The 12,869-nt window shown below is 42.2% G+C and overlaps 1 protein-coding gene across 3 annotated transcripts in view; it reads left to right on the forward strand.

The window, feature by feature from the left end:
- Window positions 1-99: 99 nt before the first annotated feature.
- ppih (peptidylprolyl isomerase H (cyclophilin H)) overlaps window positions 100-12,869 on the forward strand; it is a 32,303-nt gene continuing 19,533 nt past the window's right edge. For 2 of the 3 annotated variants that reach the window (XM_021615814.3, XM_021615815.3), the window contains exon 1: window positions 121-310. In XM_021615814.3, coding sequence (XP_021471489.1) covers window positions 249-310 — 62 coding nt within the window. In that variant the 5' untranslated portion in view covers window positions 121-248. Of the gene's footprint in view, window positions 311-12,869 lie in introns of all 3 variants that reach the window. The other variant, XM_021615812.3, reaches the window with a different exon arrangement.

Consider the following 12,869-nt stretch of genomic DNA (forward strand, 5'->3'; position numbering starts at 1 on the left):
GGAGAAGAGTTATGGGTCGTTTATATACTCTATTGATTTGGATGCGATAACATTAGTATCCCCCCAAAAAATGAGTAATCAGTAATGTTTGTCCATGGAAGTGAGCCGTAGTAATTGTCCACCCGCGGCTACCGTAGATTTAGGAACTGCAGTTCTTTTTGAATTAGTTCGCTAATGACATGCTTTCGGCTAACCACTGAATAGTTAAACGTATTGTTTTACTTGTGCGTGAAAATAAATAACAATGAATGTTCAGCCTTCTAACCCCAACAACCCGATTGTGTTCTTTGATGTCACCATTGGAGGACAAGTGAGTAACTAGTTTTATTGCTTTCATAGCTATGAAATGGCCAGCTAGCACGTTGTTGGCTAGCCTGCCAGCTAACTTTCCCCAAAAATGTAATTATGACAAATCTAGCTAGCCATCACGTTGAAGCTAAAAAACATCCCATATAATATGTAGACATGTGGTCTCAAGCAATAGATAGCTAACGTACGAAGTGCTAACGTTACGTGATAATAGTTGATTTGTAGTAGCTACGAATGCACAGTTAATAAATCCAAAGGCGCAACATCGCGAGACTTGCGGGAACGCTTGCGAAACACATCAACAAGGGATGAGAGAAGTGAAACATTCTCCCTTTGAGAAAATTAACTACTCTGAAGATGCAACGTAGATTTGAGCCTATGTCTTCATTATTTTAACATTGTCTTTCTTAAGAACAACTGACACATTTTCGTCAAACTGCTTCTCCAACAGAAATTCCCCATCACACTCGTGGGCGATGTCATGGCAACGTTGGCTAGTTAAATTCATGCGGAGAACACGTATTTCGGAGCGCCTTTGATTTGACCACATACGCAGCTCGTCGTGAGACGGTCTTTAGACCGGATGACGTTTCTCTTCATGAACTTAGCTAGCTAACGCCGTCATTACATTGCTTACGTGTGATTAGAGCTTTCTATAGGCTAAAACGTATTCGCCAATCTTCATACTGTTCTGTCTTTGACAAAGGCAAAAACAGTACCGAATATTTTTATGAATAACCCAAGATGGATCACAGCCTGTCGTTTCCAATGGGAGAAAATTAATCAGTGGCGCGGCGATCTAAGGCACTGCAACCCAGTGCTAGAGGTGTCACTACAGACCGTGGTTCGATCCTGGGCTGTATCACAACTGGCCGTGATTGGGAGACCCGTAGGGCCGTGCGCAATACGATTTTTTTCTAAATAAGAATTTCTTAACTGACTTGCCTAGTTAAATAAAAACAAGCTAGGAGATGGGCAAAGCATGAGCTAGTAATATCCAATTGGCACGTTCTAGCAAGTATTCACATATTTTCGTTAGGGAACGGCTACTTCGTGAAGTGGGTGTTTGCAATAACTCAATTCACCCTTTAACAAAAAAACAAAATTTTGTTGAAACTTTGTCAAAGAGTAAAGTCTACAAAACGTAGTCCGCTCTGTTTGTAACATATAGTTTTGGAAACAAAACTGTATTGAGATCAAATGTTTCATCGATGAGTAAGTTAGCAGCATTCTGGCCACTGGGCTTCCTCATTACCATATAGTGAGTGGAAACGCCAACTGGATGCTTCACATTTATACATCTGGTGAAATAGCTGGTTCGTTGTTCCATCTGTGACAGTACAGTAATGTAGATAGCCAGAAAGTGCTGCTCCAATAGAAATCCCCTATCACACTTGTAGGCAATGACATAGGAAATAAATAGTAATGGCGTCTTTTTGTATGCACTAACTCCGCCATGGTTCGTTGTACAAAGTTAATGTAGAAATTAATGAACTACAATCCCAACTGTTGTTTTAAAGTTGAGAAAAGTTATTAATCCTCACTAGCGTTAAGATTATGGGAAACCTTTGGAACTTAACTTTCATTTAAGCAAGAAAGAATCTTTCAAATATAAAAGATAGGCTAACTGTGTGCGCTTTCAGCAAAGTAGCACCCAGCTGTTTTTACACACCGCCTCGCTATGACACATCCTCTCACTTTGCTGTCGCATTTCCAATTTCACATTTCCGTCTAGATCGCGTTTCTCAAAATACAGCAGGGTGCAACTTTCCTAAACTGCGTAAAGTTAAGTATATTTTTACAAGTGTTAATTCTATACATAGAATATGTTTTATTATTCTTGCTTATATGAAAGTTAAGTTCCAAGCGTTTTTAAAGTTGTATCGCATGCCAGGCGTATTTGCGTTTAGACAGAGCATTTCCCTCAAGGCCAAAGGGGATGTCCAATGGCTCAATGTAATGCAATGGAATTGAAGTTAATGAATAAGGGCTAGTGGTTCTCCAAAAACCAGAGTATTCAGAAATATTCAGAAAGATATAAAATGTACATTTTGTATCAAATAAAAAAATGTTGCTTGCATACACCACCAAGATGGCATAGCAGTCAGACGTCTTTTGTCCTCGTCTTGTTGTGTCCCATAGCATATATATATATATATATATATATATATGCTAACTGTGTGCGGTTTATTTTTTTTCTTGGGCCTCAAACTTTTTGTTTTTTGCAAATTGGATTGATCCCCTCTACCACACGGAACCCCACTAATCCTACTGACGGAAACGCACGAGGTGGCTAAAAACAGACCTCCATCCTATGCTAGCTTGCTACCGATGGCCTTGTCCATTGCTGTTCTGGTTAGTGTTTATTGGCTTATTTCACTGTAGAGCCTCTAGTCCTGCTCACTATACCTTATCCAACCTATTAGTTCCAACCTATTAGTTCCAACACCCACACATGCGATGACATCTCCTGGTTTCAATGATGTTTCTTGAGACAATTATCTCTCTCATCATCACGCAATACCTAGGTTTACCTCCACTGTATTCACATCCTACCATACCTTTGTCTGTACATTATACCTTGAAGCTATTTTATCGCCCCCAGAAACCTCCTTTTACTCTCTGTTCCAGATGTTCTAGACGACCAATTCTCATTGCGTTTAGCCGTACCCTTATCCTACTCCTCCTCTTTTCCTGTGGTGATGTAGAGGTGAATCCAGGCCCTGCAGTGCCTAGCACCACTCCTATTCCCCAGGCGCTCTCTTTTGATGACTTCTGTAACCGTAATAGCCTTGGTTTCATGCATGTTAACATTAGAAGCCTCCTCCCTAAGTTTGTTTTATTCACTGCTTTAGCACACTCTGCCAACCCGGATGTTCTAGCTGTGTCTGAATCCTGGCTTAGGAAGACCACCAAAAATTCTGAAATTTTCATCCCTAACTACAACATTTTCAGACAAGATAGAACTGCCAAAGGGGGCTGTGTTGCAATCTACTGCAAATATAGCCTGCAGAGTTCTGTCCTACTATCCAGGTCTGTACCCAAACAATTTGAACTTCTACTTTTAAAAATCCACCTCTCTAAAAACAAGTCTCTCACCGTTGCCGCCTGCTATAGACCACCCTCTGCCCCCAGCTGTGCTCTGGACACCGTATGTGAACTGATTGCCCCCCATCTATCTTCAGAGCTCGTGCTGCTAGGTGACCTAAACTGGAACATGCTTAACACCCCAGCCATTCTACAATCTAAGCTTGATGCCCTCAATCTCACATAAATTATCAATGAACCTACCAGGTACCTCCCCAAAGCCGTAAACACGGGCACCCTCATAGATATCATCCTAACCAACTTGCCCTCTAAATACACCTCTGCTGTCTTCAACCAAGATCTCAGCGATCACTGCCTCATTGCCTGCATCCGTAATTGGTCAGCGGTCAAATGACCTCCACTCATCACTGTCAAACGCTCCCTGAAACACTTCAGCGAGCCGGCCTTTCTAATCGACCTGGCCGGGGTATCCTGGAAGGATATGGATCTCATCCTGTCAGTAGAGGATGCCTGGGTTTTTTTTTTATGCCTTCCTAACCATCTTAAATAAGCATGCCCCATTCAAGAAATTTAGAACCAGGAACAGATTGTCTGGGGAGATTGGTTCTCCCCAGACATGACTGCCCTTAACCAACACAAAAACATCCTATGGCCTTCTGCATTAGCATTGAACAGCCCCCGTATATGCAGCTTTTCAGGGACGCTAGAAACCATTATACACAGGCAGTTAGAAAAGCCAAGGCTAGCTTTTCAAGCAGAAATTTGCTTCCTGCAACACAAACTCAAAAAAGTTCTGGGACACTGTAAAGTCCATGGAGAATAAGAACACCTCCTCCCAGCTGCCCACTGCACTGAAGATGGGAAACACTGTCATTGAGAATTTCAATAAGCATTTTTCTACGGCTGCACCCCCCACAGCAACTTGCCCAAGCCTTCCCCATTTCTCCTTCTCCCAAATCCAGTCAGCTGATGTTCTGAAAGAGTTGCAAAATCTGGACCCCTACAAATCAGCAGGGCTAGACAATCTGGACCCTTTCTAAAATGATCTGCCGAAATTGGTGCCACCCCTATTACTAGCATGTTCAACCTCTCTTTCGTGTCGTCTGAGATTCCCAAAGATTGGAAAGCAGCTATTACTAGCATGTCCCCCCCTTCAAAGGGGGGGGGACACTCTTGACCCAAACTGCTACAGACCTATATCTATCCTACCCTGCCTTTTCTAAGGTCTTCGAAAGCCAAGTAAACAAACAGATTACCGACCATTTCGAATCTCACCATACCCTCTCTGCTATGCAATCTAGTTTCATCGTTGGTCATGGGTGCACCTCAGCCACGCTCAAGTTCCTAAACGATATCTTAACCGCCATCGATAAGAAACGTTACTGTGCAGCCGTATTCATTGATCTGGCCAAGGCTTTCGACTCTGTCAATCACCACATCCTCATCGGCAGACTCAACAGCCTTGGTTTCTCAAATGATTGCCTCGCCTGGTTCACCAACTACTTCTCTGATAGAGTTCAGTGTGTCAAATCGGAGGGTCTGCTGTCCGGACCTCTGGCAGTCTCTATGGGGGTGCCACAGGGTTCAATTCTTGGGCCGACTTTCTTCTCTGTATACATCAATGTCACGCTTGCTGCTGGTGAGTCTCTGAGCCACCTCTACGCAGACGACACAATTCTGTATACTTCTGGCCCATCTTTTGACACTGTGTTAACAACCCTCCAGGCAAGCTTCAATGCCATTACAACTCTCCTTCCGTGGCCTCCAATTGCTCTTAAATACAAGTAAAACTAAAAGCATGCTCTTCAACCGATCGCTGCCTGCACCTGCCTGCCAGTCCAACATCACTACTCTGGACGGCTCTGACTTAGAATACGTGGACAACTACAAATACCTAGGTGTCCCGTTAGACTGTAAACTCTCCTTCCAGACCCACATCAAACATCACCAATCCAAAGTTAAATCTATAATTGGCTTCCTATTTCGCAACAAAGCATCCTTCACTCATGCTGCCAAAAATACCCTTGTAAAACTGACCATCCTACCAATCCTCGACTTCGGCCATGTCATTTACAAAATAGCCTCCAATACCCTACTCAACAAATTGGATGCAGTCCATCACAGTGCCATCCGTTTTGTCACCAAAGCCCCATATACTACCCACCATTGCGACTTGTACTCTCTCGTTGGCTGGCCCTCGCTTCATACTCGTCGCCAAACCCACTGGCTCCATGTCATCTACAAGACCCTGCTAGGTAAAGCCCTGCCTTATCTCAGCTCGCTGGTCACCATAGCATCACCCACCTGTAGCACGCGCTCCAGCAGTTATATCTCTCTGGTCACCCCCAAAACCAATTCTTTCTTTGGCCGCCTCTCCTTCCAGTTCTCTGCTGCCAATGACTGGAACAAACTACAAAAATCTCTGAAACTGGAAACACATCTCCCTCACTAGCTTTAAGCACCAACTGTCAGAGCAGCTCACAGATTACTGCACCTGTACATAGCCCACCTATAATTTAGCCCAAACAACTACCTCTTTCCCTACTGTATTTATTTATTTATTTATTTTGCTCCTTTGCACCCCATTATTTTTATTTCTACTTTGCACATTCTTCCACTGCAAATCTACCATTCCAGTGTTTTACTTGCTATATTGTATTTACTTTGCCACCATGGCCTTTTTTTGTCTTTACCGCTCTTATCTCACCTCATTTGCTCACATCGTATATAGACTTGTTTCTACTGTATTATTGACTGTTTGTTTTACTCCATGTGTAACTCTGTGTCGTTGTATGTGTCCAACTGCTTTGCTTTATCTTGGCCAGGTTGCAATTGTAAATGAGAACTTGTTCTCAACTTGCCTACCTGGTTAAATGAAGGTTAAATAAAAATAAATAAATGTGCGTTTCTCTTTTGGTTGCACTGTCTGATGCGCTGTTATCTACTTTTAAACGTGGCCACGTCACATAGAAACGACTAGTACCTGCAAAGATGTTGTGAATGCAACATGTCTGGCAGGTGAAATGGTGAGGGAACTACTCACTCAGTGCAAAAGGTGGATTTAATATTTTTCCGAATTTTGTCTGGTTTATCGAGAACCATTTGCAACTGGACACACATTTACAAGATACTTTGCTCTCAATTCGGAAGAAAATTGTAAGTAGGCTATCGCCAAGCACAGGTTAGTAGAACATTTGCCTGGAATGCTTTACACTAGCTACTTATCAACGACTAATCGCTCAGCTGGAACGCAGATAGTAATGATCAGACTAGCCAAAGATTTATTAGCTAGCATTGTGGCTCTCCTAGCCTAGTCAGCATGGCTATGGGTCTCCAGGACTATAGGTCAGGGGTGTTCGAATCCCAGCCTGGAGGTCCAGACTAATAGTGCTGCTTTTCTGTTCTAGCTGATAATTGATTGCACCCTCTGCACAGAGTTGTGTGGTGTCCACTCCTAGGTCTAAATCAGTGGAACTGGGCTGGTTTCGAGGTCCAGATTAGAGTTTTCCTTTGGTAAGAGGACCCAATTCGTTTGGAATTTGACTCTTTCCTCTCTACCAGATACACTAAATAATAGACAGCTGTTCATATTTTAACGTAATCTGACACAATAAAGTTTGGTCATGACTCATGAGGACATTGCCCATTTGACATGACCAGCAGATGGAGTCTGTTACCAATATTGTGGATTTTGTTAGGGCAGTTAGTCATTTGTCACTTTAGGAAAAACACAGCGTACTTGGCAGGAAAGGGCGGGACTGTGTCATCACATTTGATGACTTAAGCCGGTTTTTCATTGTGTGTAGGACACTGTAGGCCTACACTAGGGGCTCAATTCAGTCATAGTTGTACAGTAGCAGTCTTTTCTCATGGTAAATATAGGCCATTCCATGGTTGCATAGCCCCAAATATGTTTTGGTGTCTCAGATTGTTCTGGTAATTCTCACAGAAATCTATACTGAACAAAAATATAAATGCAACATGTAAAGTGTTGGTCCCATGTTTCATGAGCTGAAAAAAAAATGGCAGACATTTTCCACACACACATCTTATTCCTCTCAAATGTTGTGCACACATTTGTTTACATCCCTGATAGTGAGCATTTCTCCTTTGCCCAGATAATTTATCCACCTGACAGGTGTGACAAATCAAGAAGCTGATTAAACTGGCATTGTGTCACACAACACAATGCCAGAGATGTCTCAAGTTTTGAGGGAGTGTGCAGTTGGCATGCGGACTGCAGGAATGTCCACCAGAGTTGTTGCCAGAGAATTGAATAATAATTTCTCTATCATAAGCAGCCTCCAGCGTCGTTTTATAGAATTTGGCAGCATGTCCAACCGGCCTCACAACTGCAGTCCACGTGTTGTCATGCCAGCCCAGGACCTCCACATCTGGCTTCTTCACCTGTGGGATAGTCTGAGACCAGCCATCCGGACAGCTGATGAAACTGGAGTATTTCTGTCTGTAATAAAGCCCTTTTGTACAGGGAAAAACAAATTCTGATTGGCTGGGCCTTGCTCCCCAGTCTTGTGAAATCCATAGATTAAGGCCTTAAGAATTATTTCCTTATAAGAACTATAACTCAGTGAAATTGTTGCATGTTGCGTTTTATATTTTTGTTCAGTATATCTGGGGGGAAGGATGCTTGATATGCTTTTACCTTTGTAAAATAAACCGTATTTAAGAAAATTGTGATAAAGTGGCAATTTTAGGCCCTTTTTAGGCCTATACATGCCCCCCTGTAAGACATAATGGTCTATAAACCGTACATTATACACACTACCTTTGTTTCATTATACTCGGTTGAAGCTTTATGAGTGAACAAAGTAAGCATGAGTCATTTGGCACATTGTGGATATAGGATACTCCATCATATTCCTGCACAATAGGCCTGGCTGTCATTGAAGGTTGATGTATCATTGAATTTGCAAACGGTGTAGTCAGTGTGAGGAAGTTAGTTGTAAAACAAGAAACAGATCTATGAGAGTTTGTTTTAAACACCACATATTTGTGGACAAACCAGACCTACAAGAAAGTGTCTACCATTGTCCTAAAAAGAAAGGCATTTAAAAAAATAAAAAAAAATGGAATATCTACATTGGTGTACATTGGCCCACGATCAGCAACTTCTGTGTTCCAATGGCAAGTTGTTAGCTAATCCAAGTTTATAATTTTAAAAAGGCTAATTGATCATTAGAACACACTTTTGTAATTATGTTAGCACAGCTGAAAACTGTTGTTCTGATTAAAGAAGCAATAAAACTGGTCTTTAGACTAATTGAGTATCTGGAGCATTTGTGGGTTAGAGCGTCTAGTTTGAGAAACTCAAATGGCAGCTTCATTAAATAGTACCCGCAAAACACCAGTATCAACGTAAACAGTGAAGAGGTGACTGGGATGCTGGCCTTCTTTTACAGGTGATATTGGTGTATTAGGACGTGGATAGGTGTGGTTGTAAGGTTTTTTAGATGCATTTCTGGATTGAATGGGATCCTATGGTCAAATTGGATAATACAGTATGCCTATAAATGATCTAAATATGTGAGATATGGACCAAAAACTGTCATGGGTTATCAAACAGCATTATATGTAAGTGTGAAAACCGATATAAGTCAATGGGGGATATGCTCCTTTAAGTGACGGGATTGCTCTTTGCTGAAACACAAACTGCAGATTTTCTCCTGCAGTATGTTACATGGTTTTTGTACACCCCATTTTTTTGGTGGGGGACAAACCATACTTATTCATTGTTGTTTTAACCAAAAATCTATACAATAGTTGTAAATAGTGGTCCTAGTAGATAAAGTTACCATCACAGCACACCCATTGAACATACATTAGAATTAGCTTAATACCTAAATTATAAAGGTTCTCATTGCCAAAACGGACTTCAAAATGACGTGGTAATCAAATGTGTGTTTTGGTAATGAGGCCCTTAAACCTTGGCTAAACCGGCCACGCTCGTACGCAGGCTTGCACGTTTTGCTTTTGTCTTGCTGCACCAGAAGCGATCGGGACAAGCAAGTTGAAATATTAAAACAAACTCGGAACCAATTATATTACTTTGTGGATAGGACGATGTGGTTAGTGCCTTTTCCTGGTTACATTTTTGAGTGGAAAATGTTTTCTGATTTCACCATGATTGAGGAGTGATAACATGGTTAAGTACAAGTGACTGAGAAATCCTGATTGGAAACAGCGGAGCTGTATTTGGAGGGCAAGTTGGTCAGGATAATGTCTATGAGTGTGCCCATGTTTACAGATTTAGGGTTGTACCTGGTGGGTTCCTTGATGATTTGTGTGAGATTGAGGGCATCTAGCTTAGATCGTAGGACTCGGGGGTGTTAACCTCTCTAGGGTAGGGGGGCAGCACTTGGAATTTTGGATGAAAAGCATGCCCAAATTCAACGGCCTGCTACTCGGGCCCAGAAGATATGATATGCATATAACTGGTACATTTGGATAGAAAACACTCTACAGTTTCTGTTAAAATAGTGTCTGTGAGTATGCCAGAACTGATTTAGCAGGTGAAAACCTGAGAAAAGTCCATTCAGGAAGTAGGTTTTGTTGTTTTCTATTCAATGCCATTACAGTATCCATTGACTTAGGACTCCATTTGCAGTTCCTATGCCTTCCACTAAATCGTTTCAGGCTTGTATTCTTATAAATGAGGTAGTAAGACCAGTCTGAACGAGTGGACCCTACTGCGTCGCAGAGCTTTTTCATGAGCAAGTGCATTTCTTGTTTACCTTTTATATTGACAACGTTATTGTCTGGTTGAAATGTTATAGATCATTTAGGCTAAAAAACAACCTGAGGATTGAATATAAACATCGTTTGACATGTTTCTATGAATTTTACGGATATAATTTGGATTATTTGTCTGATTGTTTTGACTGAGTTTGAGCCTGTGGATTACTGAAGAAAACGTGCTAACAAACGGAGGTTTTTGGATATAAAGAGACTTTGAACAAAAGGAACATTTGAGTAAATTAATGTCTTCTGATTGCCACCATATGAAGATCATCAAATGTAAGGGATTAATTTTCTCTATTTCTGAGTTTTGTAACACTTCTGCTTGGCTGGTTACTGTGTTTAATAATTTGTCAACTGGGCTATGTTCTGGGTTAGGTATGCTTTCAACGAAAAGCATTTTTATAAATATGACACTGGTTGGTTTAACAAGAAGTTAATGTTTAAATCTATGTAAAAAATGTTTGTTTTCTGAATTTTTATAATGAGTATTTCTGAGTATTTCTGTAATTGAATTTGGCGCTCTGCAACCTCACTGGATGTTGGCCAGATGGGACGCTAGCGTCCCGCGTACCCTAGAGGTTAAGCATATCCCAGTTTAGTTCACCTAACAGAACGAACTCTGAAGCTAGATGGGGGGCGATCAATTCACAAATGGTGTCCAGGGCACAGCTGGAAGCTGAAGGGGGTCGATAGCAGGCGGCAACAGTGAGAGGTTAATTTTTAAAATTAGAAGTTCAAACTGTTTGGGTATAGACCTGGAAAGTATGACATAACTTTGCAGGCTCTCTCTGCAGTAGATTGCAACTCCTCCCCCTTTGGCAGTTCTATCTTGACGGAAGATGTTGTAGCTGGGTATGAAAATCTCAGAATTGTTGCTGGCCTTCCAAAGCCAGGATTCAGACACGGCAAGGACATCAGGGTTGGCGGAGTGTGCTAAAGCAGTGAGTAAAACAAACTTAGGGAGGAGGCTTCTGATGTTGACATGCATGAAACCAAGTTTTTTTAAATCACAGAAGTCAACAAATGAGGATGCCTGGGGACACGCGGGGCCTGGGTTTACCTCCCCATCACCCGAGGAACAGAGGAGGAGTAGGATGAGGTTATTGCTAAAGGCTATCAAAACTGGTCGCGTAGAGCGTTGGGGACAAAGAATAAAAGGAGCAGATTTCTGGGCGTGGTAGAATAGATTCAGGGCATAATGTGCAGACGGGTATGGTGGGGTGGGGGTAAGCCCAGGCACTGAGTGATCATAAGAGAGGTTGTATCTCTGGATAAGCTGGTTATAATGGGTGAGGTCACCGCATGTGTGGGAGGTGGGACAAAGATGGTATCAGAGGTATAATGAGTGGAACTACTGGCTCCATTGTAAACTAAAACAATGATAACTAACCTAAACAACAGTATACAAGGCATATTGACATATGAGAGAGACATACAGCAAGGCATAAAGTAATCACAGGTGTTGATTTGGACAGATCACTAAGACAACAGCTAATCAGATAAAATAACAACAGCTAAAATGGCGATGAAAGGGCAGAGGGTCGGTTAACTACACACAGAGCCTGAGTTTGCGGCTGGGGCCGGCAGATAAACAACTAAAATAAATATATAAGCAGAATGGAGTACCGTGATTAGTGGACAGTCCAACGGGCATCAGCTATAGATGGAACTGGGAGGCCGCGGATTAGTCGTTACTACGCTAGCACGCGGGCGACGCAGCATTTAAAGTTAGTAGCCCGGGGCTAGTAGAAGCGTCTGCTCCGACGGAGGCCAGTTGAAGACACAGAGGATGGAGTATTTGTCAGCAGACCTGTCGTCGACTAAGGATCCAAGCCAGGTGGCGAAAGAGGTATTGTAGTTGTAGTAATTTAGTTTTCTGTCCGGGAGATGCGCCTGGCTCACGGCTAACTGGTGCTAGTTTTGGGGCAGAGGCGTTAGCCACTGTAGCCACTCGGTAGCAGCGGTGATCCGGTGCCAAGGTTCAGAGCTTAAGGCAATGATCCGATGGAGTAGTGTGTTCTAGCCGTGTTTGGGTGGAGTCCAGGTGAACAACTGAGTAGGCCGGGAGGTGGGCCTCAGTGATAGCTTCGGTAATCTAGCTGTGAAGATCAGGAGAATGGTCCAGGGATTACGGCAGGAATCCGGCATTGTAGTGGAGAGACAGTCCGTTACTGGTAGGCTGGCGAGTATTATCCAGGCAAAAAAAAAAAAATATATATATATATATATATTTTTTTAAAGGGCTGGTACCTGTGCAGAAGGTAAAGGCTGCTAGCAGTGGCTAACAATGACTAAATAGCTTGTAGCTAAATAGCTGGTTAGCTTCTAATGGCTGTGGTTCTTGCTATAAGGTCTAAAAATGACAAATAATAGCGGTTCCGTATCACATTGGGTGAGACAGGTTACCGTAAGGTGTAATTGAACCAAAATGGAGAAGAGATTGAAAATAAAATCGAAATATATACAAAAAAAATACAAAAGTACACGAGAGGACGAACAAAACACGTGTGCACTGCTACGCCATCTTGATGCAGAGTTGTCATAATGCTTCAGCAAATGTACATCACACCAGGGGTAGATGCAATATAAGTAACTTAATACATGTCCCTCTAACTGCTCTGAATGTCTCTGCTGATCCTACAGCAATTGTATTCACAATAATCATGTGCCTATGTAACGGATGTGAAACGGCTAGCTTAGTTAGCAGTGTGCGCTAAATAGCGTTTCAATCGGTGACGTCACTTGCTCTGAGA

The sequence above is a fragment of the Oncorhynchus mykiss genome, chromosome 9 (genome assembly GCF_057628025.1).
Source record: "Oncorhynchus mykiss isolate SJ-2025 chromosome 9, ASM5762802v1, whole genome shotgun sequence".
Classification (NCBI taxonomy): domain Eukaryota; kingdom Metazoa; phylum Chordata; class Actinopteri; order Salmoniformes; family Salmonidae; genus Oncorhynchus; species Oncorhynchus mykiss.